This window comes from Centropristis striata, chromosome 5, assembly GCF_030273125.1.
Source record: "Centropristis striata isolate RG_2023a ecotype Rhode Island chromosome 5, C.striata_1.0, whole genome shotgun sequence".
Taxonomy (NCBI): Eukaryota; Metazoa; Chordata; class Actinopteri; order Perciformes; family Serranidae; genus Centropristis; species Centropristis striata.
The window spans coordinates 32,964,998-32,976,857 of NC_081521.1; the positions used below are offsets into that span (position 1 = coordinate 32,964,998).

General features: G+C 39.0%; 2 protein-coding genes across 4 annotated transcripts; one reads left to right on the forward strand and one right to left on the reverse strand.

Moving 5' to 3' along the window:
- Positions 1–698: 698 nt before the first annotated feature.
- On the forward strand, positions 699–2,714 carry tac3a (tachykinin precursor 3a). 2 transcript variants are annotated; one of them, XM_059332982.1, is made up of 7 exons: positions 699–929; positions 1,242–1,357; positions 1,475–1,574; positions 1,777–1,812; positions 1,916–1,969; positions 2,095–2,161; positions 2,435–2,714. In XM_059332982.1, the coding sequence occupies exons 2-7, from the start codon at positions 1,256–1,258 to the stop codon at positions 2,451–2,453; spliced, it is 378 nt and encodes a 125-aa protein (XP_059188965.1). In that variant the 5' UTR covers positions 699–929; positions 1,242–1,255; the 3' UTR covers positions 2,454–2,714. The 2 variants fall into 2 exon arrangements, with proteins under 2 accessions (XP_059188965.1, XP_059188966.1); XM_059332983.1 differs by having other exon boundaries at positions 1,478–1,574.
- Positions 2,715–2,855: 141 nt separating this feature from the next.
- On the reverse strand, positions 2,856–11,832 carry c1galt1la (core 1 synthase, glycoprotein-N-acetylgalactosamine 3-beta-galactosyltransferase 1, like a). 2 transcript variants are annotated; one of them, XM_059332980.1, is made up of 4 exons: positions 11,680–11,832; positions 8,926–9,180; positions 6,740–7,404; positions 2,856–4,053 (listed from the first exon to the last, which is right to left on the reverse strand). In XM_059332980.1, the coding sequence occupies exons 2-4, from the start codon at positions 9,134–9,136 to the stop codon at positions 3,703–3,705; spliced, it is 1,227 nt and encodes a 408-aa protein (XP_059188963.1). In that variant the 5' UTR covers positions 9,137–9,180; positions 11,680–11,832; the 3' UTR covers positions 2,856–3,702. The 2 variants fall into 2 exon arrangements, with proteins under 2 accessions (XP_059188963.1, XP_059188964.1); XM_059332981.1 differs by lacking the exon at positions 11,680–11,832 and adding an exon at positions 9,696–10,664.
- Between the last annotated feature and the right edge of the window lie 28 nt (positions 11,833–11,860).

Below are 11,860 nucleotides of genomic sequence, written 5' to 3' on the forward strand. Positions count from 1 at the left end.
GCAGCATAATGGATTTAAGACACTTAAAAAAAATCAATATCAGTTTTAGAACATTTTCACTGTCTGATTACATTTACGCAAGGGAAACTGAAGCCTGCAGACTCCTTTGACAAAAACAACAATTTTACCTCAAAGAATAATTTCCTGGTCTAATTTTTATCTAAATCCATTTAGTTGGGTAATGAACCCGCTAGTCCATTAACAAACCAAAACCCATCCAGATAAGAGGACATAATGTGTGTTTTTTATTTTACATTTTCTGTATGAATGGGTATTTGGCAGTCAATTACAAACACACAGCTGTGTATCCTCTCTCGTCACATACATCACCATTTTCAATCGTGACATGCAGAGGCAGCTGCTGTCTTTATAATTGCTTCCTAAAAAGATTAGTGTCTTGACAGTGACCATGTTGACTGGTCAGTGGAGTGGAAAGGCAACTGGAGGAGCATGTGAGGGTGGCGGGTAAAAGGCTGCACTTTTAGGTTTTGTGTCAAACTATATGCAATTAAATATGTTAATTAGTAACTTTCTGAGCCAAAGCAAACTGGCTTAAGAGAAAATGTTCTTGGATGGGCTTGGAGGCACGAACATATGTCCTCGTGACGTTGCCCAGACATTTTCTTTCTTTTAATTGTGTGTGCGTATGTGTTTGGTGGTGGGGAGGCAACATCTCTCAGCAGCATCATGACCATCAATGAGTATTCTACGTAGCCTTCAGCACAACGTGATGTAAGAGCTGATACTCCACCTACGCTCCAGCTGCTGATTGGCGTTACGCAGGTATCCAGCTATTATTTATTAGCCCAAAGCCTGGACGCCTCATTTATCCTCATCGCATCTCACTGCAGGATCTATCCCACTTTACTCTGCACCAGGGCGCGCGCAGCTCACTCTTTGACCAAACTATCTGCTCGACAGAAAAACAGGTAAAGAAAAAAGAAAACTTTTGAATGCTTTGAGTAAAATGTACATATTTTTCATTACCTTTTGGAGAGGAAACAGACTGGCTGGCAAAATTTTCTCTCTTTGTTAAAAAAAAAAAAAAAAACATGCCGTCTGCATGAAAATACGTTTCTTGAACTATGTGATTTTTAAATCGCACACCTTGCGCCTTTACGCACAAATTACGCACTGGGTTATGCCCAACAGGTTCACTTGGTTCCTGATATTTAGCGATACTTTTGCCTGTAAGGTTACAACCTTATAAACTGCTATAACCGTACATTTTTTTCCCAAAGGTGGTGCTGAGAAAATGAGGAGAGGTTTGCTGCTGGTGACTCTGTTCCTCATCATGAAACTTCGATACAGCCAGTCCAGATGCGAGGAGCCCGGATCGCGCAGATCAACTTCAGATGTAGGTTTCCTGGCACGTAATGATAAAGCTGTGATTTAACAGACACTAAAAAAATTTATTTTTGATATTGATATTTTCGTGTATTTATTGTTGTGCTTCCTTTGATTTTTTTGGCAGCAGACCACAGGCTTGGACAACCTTAAGAGGAACATTCTAAAGAGGTATAGCGATTTGGATTATGACAGCTTTGTGGGTCTGATGGGCAGAAGAAATGCCGGTGAGCCTCCCACTGATTACATTCATAAAATATAATATCAGTAATTATTGGTAATGATGATAAACTGTGGGCTGGAAAAATACTAAGTAAATGCTCTCTTTTTCTTAGATTTTGTAATGCATCTATGATAAGTTGATTTTATTTCCACAAATGCTCACTTATATTTCAAAGATTTATTGTACTTTTTGTTTGTTTTTATCAGATGAAAGTGCAGAGGCTGTACAGTCACCACAAAAAAGTAAGACCTTTGTGATTTAGTAATTATTTGAAGTGCTTGCTCTCTTTGAATTCACCAACAACAAAAAACACAACATTGAATGTGTCTTAATTCTTCTTTTCAGGGGAAATGCATGACATCTTTGTTGGTCTAATGGGAAGGAGAAACTCAGAGCCTGGTGAGTGTGGCAATTCACAAGCGTCAAATAGTCCTGTTGGCTTTTGTGTGCATTCAGATTCAAGGTTTTCTCACCATGCAGAGAATTGATCTTTATGGGACTATCTGTATTTTATGCTCTCACAGATAATGGTCCCTGGAGGAGAGAGTATCCAGAGAGGAGAGGCATTTTTCTCAACAAGTGCAGGCTGAGGTGAGTGCCTCTTCGTGTCTCTCAGATTGAACATCTCCACTCCTTGGAGAAATAAAGTCAACACTTTACCTGTCTGACAAACGATAACAAGCATACGGGACCGAGGAGGTTCTGAGGATTTGTTCAAACATTAAAAGCACTGCTGCTCCAAATGATTATACCTCCTCTGTTCTTTTCATTTCTGCAAAGTCCATGTCTTAAATTATTTATTTTGCAAATGTAATACGTATCAGTGCAGGAATAACAGTTTATGCATGATGTGTTTTGTTGCAGGTTTCTTCAGGGGCTGTAGACATTCATTCTCTTTCTCATCTGGAACAACGTCAGAAGATCACAAACAACAAACTAAATGTCTGATGGAAATGAGTAAATGGCGTGATTCACACTGTAAACCTGCCAGCTGGCTTATGAAAGTGACCATAAACTACACAGATTGTATTTATTTTATCTGAAAACAAAACATGATTAGTAGTGACAGCCGATACATGCTATTTCTTTATCATGTTGTTCTTTTTCCTCTTCAATAGTTCAAAAATAAACATAATTTTTTATACATCATTTATTCATTTCAAACGTCTGTGCATTTTCCTGCAGCTGTTTGAGTGATTCTTCAAGCTCGACTCCAGTGCAGACAGCACTGTTCGATCACCTGCTACCGTGTTTACTGCTGGGTTATATAAAATGACTTGACAAGAGGGATTCATTGAAGTTTAATTCTGTGTTCATCAGAAGCTACAGTATTCTCAAAAAGAAGTACAGGAGGTTTCGAGTATGCACTTCTACACCAGAGCATCTTTTATCACTCTGAGGTAAAAACAAAAGACATTTTTTAACAGCACAGTTGTTGCTTTTATAATTGAAACAAACATCCTAACACTGCTGGCTGTGGATTTAAAGTCTGCTTTGACTATTTAACCACAGGGGGTTCAAAAGGAAACCAAGAAGGAAAAATGCAAACAGACACAAAGGTAAAATAAAAATAAAAAAAGCAAAAAAACTCCCAAGATTGGTTGTGATTTACAACCAAAACAATTAAAAAACAAAAAAAAATGTCATTAAAGTAAAAATACAACATCAGATTTAACACCAAAAAAAAAAGGCAAAAAGGTCTTTCAAAAAGGCTAAATATTCTGAAGTTGCTAATTTCCATTTAAAAAAAAAAAAGTAAAATAATGAATAAAAAACAACGTATTTTCACACATCTGCTGCTGTATTATTTGCTCAGATCAGGTACTTGTAAAATACATTAAAAATAATATTCTATGTGCACGTTCCTGCAACACTCCAAGGACACACCTGTGACTTTCATAAAGTCATAATTTAAATGCTGATCATGTCAAACGTAATTAAACCAAAAGTCTCAACAAGCCGTAACAGAGCTGCCATTGAATCATTTTGAAATCTAACCCACTCTCACTGTGGGTGCTTAAAGAGTCACACTGGCCGGAATCAAACTGTGATCGGATCAAGGAAGACCTGTCAGAAGTAAAACGCTAACCGACACCCTGTGCAGGGAAATCACCTCCAGCTGAAACACAGAGTCAGCGGTGCCTGCTCTGAGTGACTGCAGTCCTGTTCTCAGTGACGTGAGAGTTTAGATCTCTCCCTCCTCTCTCTGGCTCCGTCTGCGCTTTAGTTTGGTTCCCACCAACGGAGAGGGCTGAAGTTGTGTGACTCCTTCTATCCGTCACCTCCTGAACCCCTTTAACTCCCACCGCGGTCACGGCCGTGTGTGAGAGCGTGCCAAGGCTCAGACCAGGGCGTAGGGAGGGTCGGTAGCGTGGCCTGTAGCCGTACGCTCTCAGGTGGTAGGTGAAATACTCCAGTGTGTACATCAGCTCCGCTTCGACATAATGGAAAGATACGGCCAGGTCAGAGCAGCATTGCGGACCCTGAGGGAGCGCACATGCAAACACACAAATAAACACATTAGAGCACACTCAAAATACGCTACATGTAGCATCTTAGCATTCAAATTGATGAAGAATATTTATTAAAAAAAAACAGATGTGTACAACTTCCACTATACAGCATTGAGATTTCAGAGATTTTACTCACTTCCATAGATTTAGCTATGAAATAATTAGAAAAAAATACTTGTAATGTACAAATAAACTTGTAATGTAATGGATACATTCAAATAGGAACAACTTAAGTGCAAACAGAATTAGGAGCAAATATGGTCTCCATTTAACCCTCCTGTTATGTTTGTTTCTCAGGAACAGCAATAATATTAATGGGTCAATTTGACCTGGGCCATGTTGAATTATCCAAAGTGTCAGAATCTAAAAAATTCCAATAAACATTGTTTATATTTCATTAATAACTCCATTACTAACCATTTCAATTAATATTTAGTGCAATAGTGTTCTTTACCTTTCACAGATCATGGTTCAATGAGGATAATTCACTCGTTTTTCTTTTTTTTTTTAATGCATGTTAAAAAAATGTTTTATGTACATTAGAAATACCTACATATAAAATAAAATGGTTTTACATGAAATTGAATTTTAAAATATATTTTTACATTCTTATTTTTTATTTTTATGAAACCATTTTTTAAAATGATTTTTTAAATTTGAAATGGTCAATTTGACTCGCAACATAACAGGAGGGCTAATGAGGTAATAACTAGGCAATTATTCAAAATACCCACGGAATTGTCAAAGTGTTACGATTATTTTATCGATTAATCATTTGTTCAATGACGTCAAAGTATAGCACAAAATGTCCTTTTTTTGTTTGGTCAGATATTCAGTTTAATATGATATAAAATAAAGAAAAGCAAGAAATCTCCACATTTGAGAGTCTGAAAAATTTTTTTTTGCCATTTTTATAGAAAAAAGTTGCCATTACAATTAATCAATTGCCAAAATAGTCTGCAATTATTTTTCTGTCTACTGACTTAGTTGATTCATTGTTGAAGCTATCACGATTAATAATAAGTCGCTGTAAAAAAAATTAAAAAAGTCTCAAAACTGTATATTCTTGTAAAAAAAAAATGCACATCTCATTTGTTTGCACTTGCCATTCCAATTTTAAAAAGGATAAGGCTGGTATTTGCCAAATCCCATGGAAAGCCTAAAATGAACAATATGTTGTTTTTTCCTGTCAGATTTGGTCTAAAATAAACGTGTTGCTGGTTGGAAGTGAAGGTTTTGTTCTTTTTGTTTTTGATCACAATACAAGGAAAATGGAATATCACCAACCTGAAAGCTGCACCTTGTCCTCTAACAGTTATGAAAACATATATTTCCATTTTTACTGTTTGATAAGGGCAGAAATACTTTAATATTACAAACACATTTGTTTTTCTTGTTTTTCTTTCAGTGACAGAGGACTATGCAGCTCCATTTACTGGCAGTCAGCGTGTGACAGGATCTGTAATGAACCCGTCTCATTTTAATTGCAAAGTATGATAAATTATCACCAGCGACAAATTGACCAATTATGTCTTTGTTGACGGGATATTGTCTCTGCTGCAATCATGTACTTTAAAATGAACTCATTTATATTCCAATTCACTCATTATATGCAGGGGTCAGGTACATTCGAATGTGCCAGAGAATCACATATTCATTTGTTTAGTTACTATCCCTCTAATGAATCTGTAGCAACACCTACATTTTGGATAAACAACTACAAGTTGAGTTTTTAACTGTTTATGACACAGTCTCAATTCAACACTCTGAACCATGGTGGGGGATATTTTCTTAAAAAGGTGTAAAAACAGGCATTACCCTGAACCTACAGATAGTTTCCATGAAAAAAAGTAACCAAAATGTTTAAGTTTAAAATGGTGATATTTCGTTCAAAATCTCCTAATTCTACGTCTCATTTAAAACAAAAATAAAGCGTTTGGAATAACTAGATCCTATGAAAAACATTAAATTCTGCTCCTGAGCAACACTGTGAACCCATTCTGCTGAGACGAACAGTCTTTTTTTACACAGAGCAGAGAGGAGAGGACAGGAGAGATTGTAAAAATGCAAATAGTTCAATATGTATAGCATGTAGAGACCTATGTTTTTTTCTTAAAGTCATGATACTTGGAAAAGTGTTCCAATTCCTTTTTATTCCAATTTTTGAATAAAATTTAAAATTTCTAAATAAACTTCATCTGTGCTTGTGTTGTATGAACTCTCAAATGTACGTTCGCTCTGGATAAAAGTGTCTGCTAAATGACATTGTAACATTAAATGAATAAATCTCTCACTCAAAGTGCTCATGTACACTAATGATATTAAAGAGTTTAAAGTGGTTCACCCCCTCATTAGCAGTTCTTCCTAACCTGACTTGCCCCTTTCAAATAAGGCTAATCCAATCCAGGATGCCTGTCTTATCATGGAGCCATCTGTAAACCACTTTAATGGTTGACAGAGTGGTGAGAATCACACTGGGGATGTTGGGGTTGTGTGTTATTTGTCTTAATAATTTGTCCACTTGAAGTTCCATTCTAAAGCATTTCAAACCACAGGTATGATATGATATACATTTGTTTTCTTTTACCATCCCTCCCAACTCTTACTGTTGTAGCATTTCACAGCCCACTAATGAAACATAACTGAAGGGACTTGCCTCAACAATTGGGTAGTAGCAGTAACTCCAGTACCAGAAGCTCTTGGAGAACTTGCCAGTCAGATGGTGCTCTGGCACAAACGGGTGGAAGGTTTCTCGATGCAAAGTATCTCTAGAGTCCCCCGCCAGAACGCCCATCTTCTCCAAACACTGGCCCAGCGCCAAGTCCTCCACGGGCGTGGTGTGTGTGCAGACTTTGGTCCGAAAACCTTCCACAAATCTCTTGAGAGCTTCTTTGCTGAGCACGTAGCCTGCCCCTCCACTCATGTAGCCTTGCTTGGTGTAAGGCTTGAAGCGCTTACCGAAGTAGATGGGCTCTTCGGGAGTGTGGTTGGACAGGATCCAGCGCAGGTTGTCCACCACCACATAGGTGTCATCATCTGCTTTTAAGAACCAATCTGCTTCACTCACATGGTGCTCGTAGACGTAATGGAAGGCTCGGATGGTTTTCCAGTAGAGCTGGTCGCGGCCCTCCTTCGTGCCCAGGCCCACGGTGGGGAAGTCTGGGTCGTCCTCAGAGCTCATGAACACCACCACGTTGCAGTGGCGACTCCAGGTGGCCCTGACATGGCGGGCCCTGCTTTGCAGGTTATACGGCCCCGTCATCACCCAGCAGAGAACACGTACCTTCTGGTACAACGCATCTGCCACCCGGCTGTCTTCATCTAGAGGGACACAGTATATATAGATATATAATGTTACCTGGTGAGCAGGAGCAATAATGCATGTTGGCAAAGGTCTTTCCCAATCAGTTTACTCCACATTACTTCTGCGATTTTTTTCTACATGAATGACAGTTGGGTAAGAATCCAGATAACATTGGATAACTTTCCCACAGAAGCACCTGGAAGTCTAAATGCCTCATCAGATTAGACTCTGAAGAAAGTAAACCCTAAGAGACCCGCAAGACTGTTGGCGATCTCGGCCAGCATTACCGGATTTAAGATGTAGCAGGCTCCGTTTGAAGTGAAGATACAGCTCATATGAAACTAAAACACCATGGCATGCTAGATTTCCAGAAAGGGGGCTAAATAAAGCATCAACTTTAGGGTAAATTTTAAGAAGGGAAAAAAATGGCATGGTCATTTTCAAAGGGGCTAAATGACTTCTCACCTCAAGACATTTCAATGAAAATGGGTTCTTTAAATTCCCACGAGTCTCCTCTTTACAGACATGTCCACTTTATGTGGACATGCTTGTGCTTTTTTGTCAAAAATTTTTATAAATGTATGTGTATAAATGTGTTATTTTTGCCTGATCTCAAATGGTGTATTGGATATTTTTGCATACTGGGGTCCCTAAACTATCTTCAAACTGCATAAATTGGGTATGAATGGAAGGCTGAGACTTCGTGGATTCAATGAGTCCAATTTTATTTCATGTGTGATAATGTTAGTCATCGGCCCCACAGTGTGAGCATCGGAAAGCCCTCATATATGGCCTAGTATTTCATGACTTTAACGACTAGGAGAACAACTCCTACAATAATAACTAACATGCTAATCTGCACAACAAATAACTTTCAGATTCCCAGCTTTCAGACAAGGTGTAGTCTGAAGTTTGGAGTCTGTGGGAGAAGCAGCCCATTCTCTTAAATCTGCGTACAAATAACACGACTTTAGACCTTCAAATTACATGCAATGCATACACCGAAATCCAAATTTGCACTTTTATGTGGCATAAGCTACAGACTTGCTATCTCCCCTGGAAGATCCCCGCTCCCTTCTAAAACTGATAGGTCCCTGAGGGTTAAAGAGTAACTAAGGGCACACAAGTCAGTCCTCATTTTTCAGGGCCTCCATGTGCATTTCCCTTTTTACAGAAAGTACTTCCAAATCAATCAAAGCACCCATGCCACATAATATACACTCTACTCTGCTGTCAGTGTCTGTCTGTCTTTTTGTGTGCCATAATACTTTTCAACCACTATCATTACAAGTATCGAGGGCTCTTAAATGCCTCAGTAGTCAGCTGACAACAAGAATTAATTCATGGATGTTATTGAATAGTGGTTTATTTTGTAAAAAAAACTAGCTGTGACAGGTAAGAGGTACAAGGTTTTCATTTAGAAGGAATTAGCTTCAAAATCAAATCCCATGAGTTCAGACATGATAAATTTCCCCCTAGGGATTAATAAAGTGTTAGTGTATCTCTGACACATACTAAATAATGTGAGTGTAAAGCACCTGCATGGTGGGGGTGGCGCAGGTTGATGAGAGCAGCACCCTCCTTCCTCCAGCTGGTTGGTCTCTCTGTCACTGCTGTGGCTTTTTCCTGAGCTTCCGTAAGCACAGGGTAGCTCCTCTCAAACCACACCTGGCGCAGGAAGAAGTAGATGCTGCAGGCGCCCACCAGGAAGCCCAGGGAGAAGGCGCACCTGGAGCTGGAGCCCTTCATGGCGAGACAGTCTGCTGCACCGTAATGTCCCAGTTACAGCATGTCTATATGGGAACACAGCAGGACTGATTTGATGCATCTCCTCAGGTACATTTAATATTATTAATTATTATTATTATTATAATTATTATTATTATTTTTGTGGTTTGAGTACACTCTGTGTACTTTGTATGCACTCTTTAGACTAAGAACAAACGAACGGACAGACGATGGACGGACGGACGGACGGACGGACGGACGGACGGACGGACGGACAGACAGACAGACAGACAGACAGACAGACAGACAGATAGATAGATAGATAGATAGATAGATAGATAGATAGATAGATAGATACAACTGTAGCATTACACTTGCTTAAATGTTTTGGGAAAATGTGATGTTTACACAGGCTGTCACGATCAGGCGGCAACTTCCTGGTCTGAGCAGTGAAGCTAACCCGTCAGTGCCTTCAGCCTGCATTCTTCAAACAATCCAGCAGGGGTCACCAACAGCAGTTGCAAAAGCAGTTCTATCTATCACAATACAAAATTAGACTTCTTCTCACTTGATTTATTACCTCAAAAAAAGTTTGCGTGGCTTCTTGCGTGTCTTCTTCAAAACAATATGATGTTAATTTTGTAAATAATGGTCCCATTTAGGAGAAAACACATGATAAAGAAGCTTTTGATTTAGGGTGAGGCTACCTTTGATTGACAGGTTGATAACTCCACGAGCCTCCGTCAGTAGAGAAGCAGAACAATGCATATCCACGGAATATGTTTGCCGTGTTTTCATCTCAGAACTTTGAGCCTTTCACCGTGTTTTCAGCTCATGAAAGTTTATTTGAACATTTTGGTCATTTAAAAATGTCTTCAGTGTTCGGAGTGAGTGGCCTGAAGCTTTGCCAGAGGCCACTTTTTACCCTCATGGAAACGCAAATTTTGTAATCGCCAGAATAAATCAGATGACACAGACAAGTGTGGACTCTTCACACACAACACAACATAGAGTCTACGTTGGTTACATTTACTGGTCATCCCACAGCCCTATGGCTGGCTGAGCCTTTTCAGCTGTCACATGACAAATGAACGAGAGACTCAAACTTGGTGTCTCCTTTTCTGACTAACCTTATGCAGTTGCCATGTGACATGGGAAAGTGCTGCATGGAAATTAATGATTCACTAATTGGGATACTCATACTCCCCAGTCATATAAAAAATTAGTTCAAAGTGAATGGGTGCCGGTCTGGGTCTGGGTCCCGGTGTTGTGTCCTTACTGGTTTCCACACTAACTGGTTGCCGTACTCGTCTGTACAGCTGTGTTTTTCCACAGTTAGCAGATTTGTCACATATTTATTAAACAGATAACTGGCGATTTCCAGGTTGCATCTCCTATCTACTGTGGATATTGTTGTTGTTATACATCACAGCCACCTATTCATAAAAAGAAAGCATGAAAATATAATGTTTGCAAGTTTGGTTAGAGCTGGATTCCAATTCACTGTGACACAATTTAATTGTTCATCAACCATCACCTCTACAGTCATCGAAAAAAATTTTTAGACCACTCTTGTTTTCTTCCATTTCTTGTTCACTTTATTGCCTGGTACAAATAAAGGTGCATTTGATTGTACAAATATAATGATAACAACAAAAATATGTCATAAAAGTTAAATTGAAGAACTGATATCTAAACATTTGCATTTCATTTGTTTTTATTGATTATAACCAAAATCATTATCAAGAAAACCATGTTAAATGTCTAGATATCTGCTCTTAAATTAAACTCTTATGAGCTATTTTTGCTGTTATCAGTATATTTGTCCAAACAAATGTACCTTTAGTTGTACCAACCATTAAAATGAACAAGAAAGCAAGGAGAAAACAAGGGTGGTCTAATAATTATTTCCATGACTGTATATGTTTATTAAATATGTGACGAATCTGCTAACTGGGGCAGAAAACAGCTCCACACGCCAGTACGGGAACCAGAGTGTGGAAACCAGTAAGGACATAACACCGGTTAACAGTATAGTATAAAAAGGGTATAAAAAAGGTATATGATATGGAAAGTATACGGAATATATTTGTATAAGGTATGCTGTTAGTCCCTATAATACGTTAATTGAGTTTGTCATTGTCAGCACGAGGACTTTAGAGAAGTAATTTGGGAAATGGATTTACCAGTGGACACTGTGTCACTGTGTCACTGCCAAATCTCATTTGTTGCCTCGCGGATGAGGTTAAAGACCCCAAAAACCTGAGACACATGTTAACGATTAACGTGACGAGGGTTGTTTTTGTCACATATATCCTCCCCATAAATCTGGCTCCCCTTCATTACCCTGGCGATAAATAAAATAGGCGACAAGCCAGTCACGCTAATCGAGGCATTATAACAAAAACACATGATTGAGACCCGCTGCGACAGCGAATAAAGGCCATGTGGATCCAGTCTGCGACTATAAATCTGCTAAATGTTTCCATTACACAGCAGCGGTGTGGGTATTTCCAGTCAGCAAACATGTTTGAGATCTCCACCCGTATGTGTGTGTTATTTACCTTTGCTGTGACATCAGTCATTTGTGGGCACGATATGCTTGCAACCCCTTTAAGCAGCGAAATAATTCCTGTTTCTGAAAAACGGCACAAGCCTGCTGCACCTGCCACTCATGTCGTCCGATGTATTGTTTTTCGATTGCAGTTGTCCCCTATTTTGTGTCACCAAATGAGATGATTAGTG

Coding starts and splice junctions, on each gene's coding strand:
- tac3a (XM_059332982.1), top strand. CDS start 1,256: ATGAGGAGAGGTTTGCTGCTGGTGACTCTGTTCCTCATCATGAAACTT. Junction 1,358..1,474: donor CGCGCAGATCAACTTCAGAT/GTAGGTTTCCTG, acceptor TTTTTTTGGCAG/CAGACCACAGGCTTGGACAA. Junction 1,970..2,094: donor AAGGAGAAACTCAGAGCCTG/GTGAGTGTGGCA, acceptor ATGCTCTCACAG/ATAATGGTCCCTGGAGGAGA.
- c1galt1la (XM_059332980.1), bottom strand. CDS start 9,136: ATGAAGGGCTCCAGCTCCAGGTGCGCCTTCTCCCTGGGCTTCCTGGTG. Junction 7,405..8,925: donor GCGCCACCCCCACCATGCAG/GTGCTTTACACT, acceptor GTGTCCCTCTAG/ATGAAGACAGCCGGGTGGCA. Junction 4,054..6,739: donor GCTACTACCCAATTGTTGAG/GCAAGTCCCTTC, acceptor GCGCTCCCTCAG/GGTCCGCAATGCTGCTCTGA.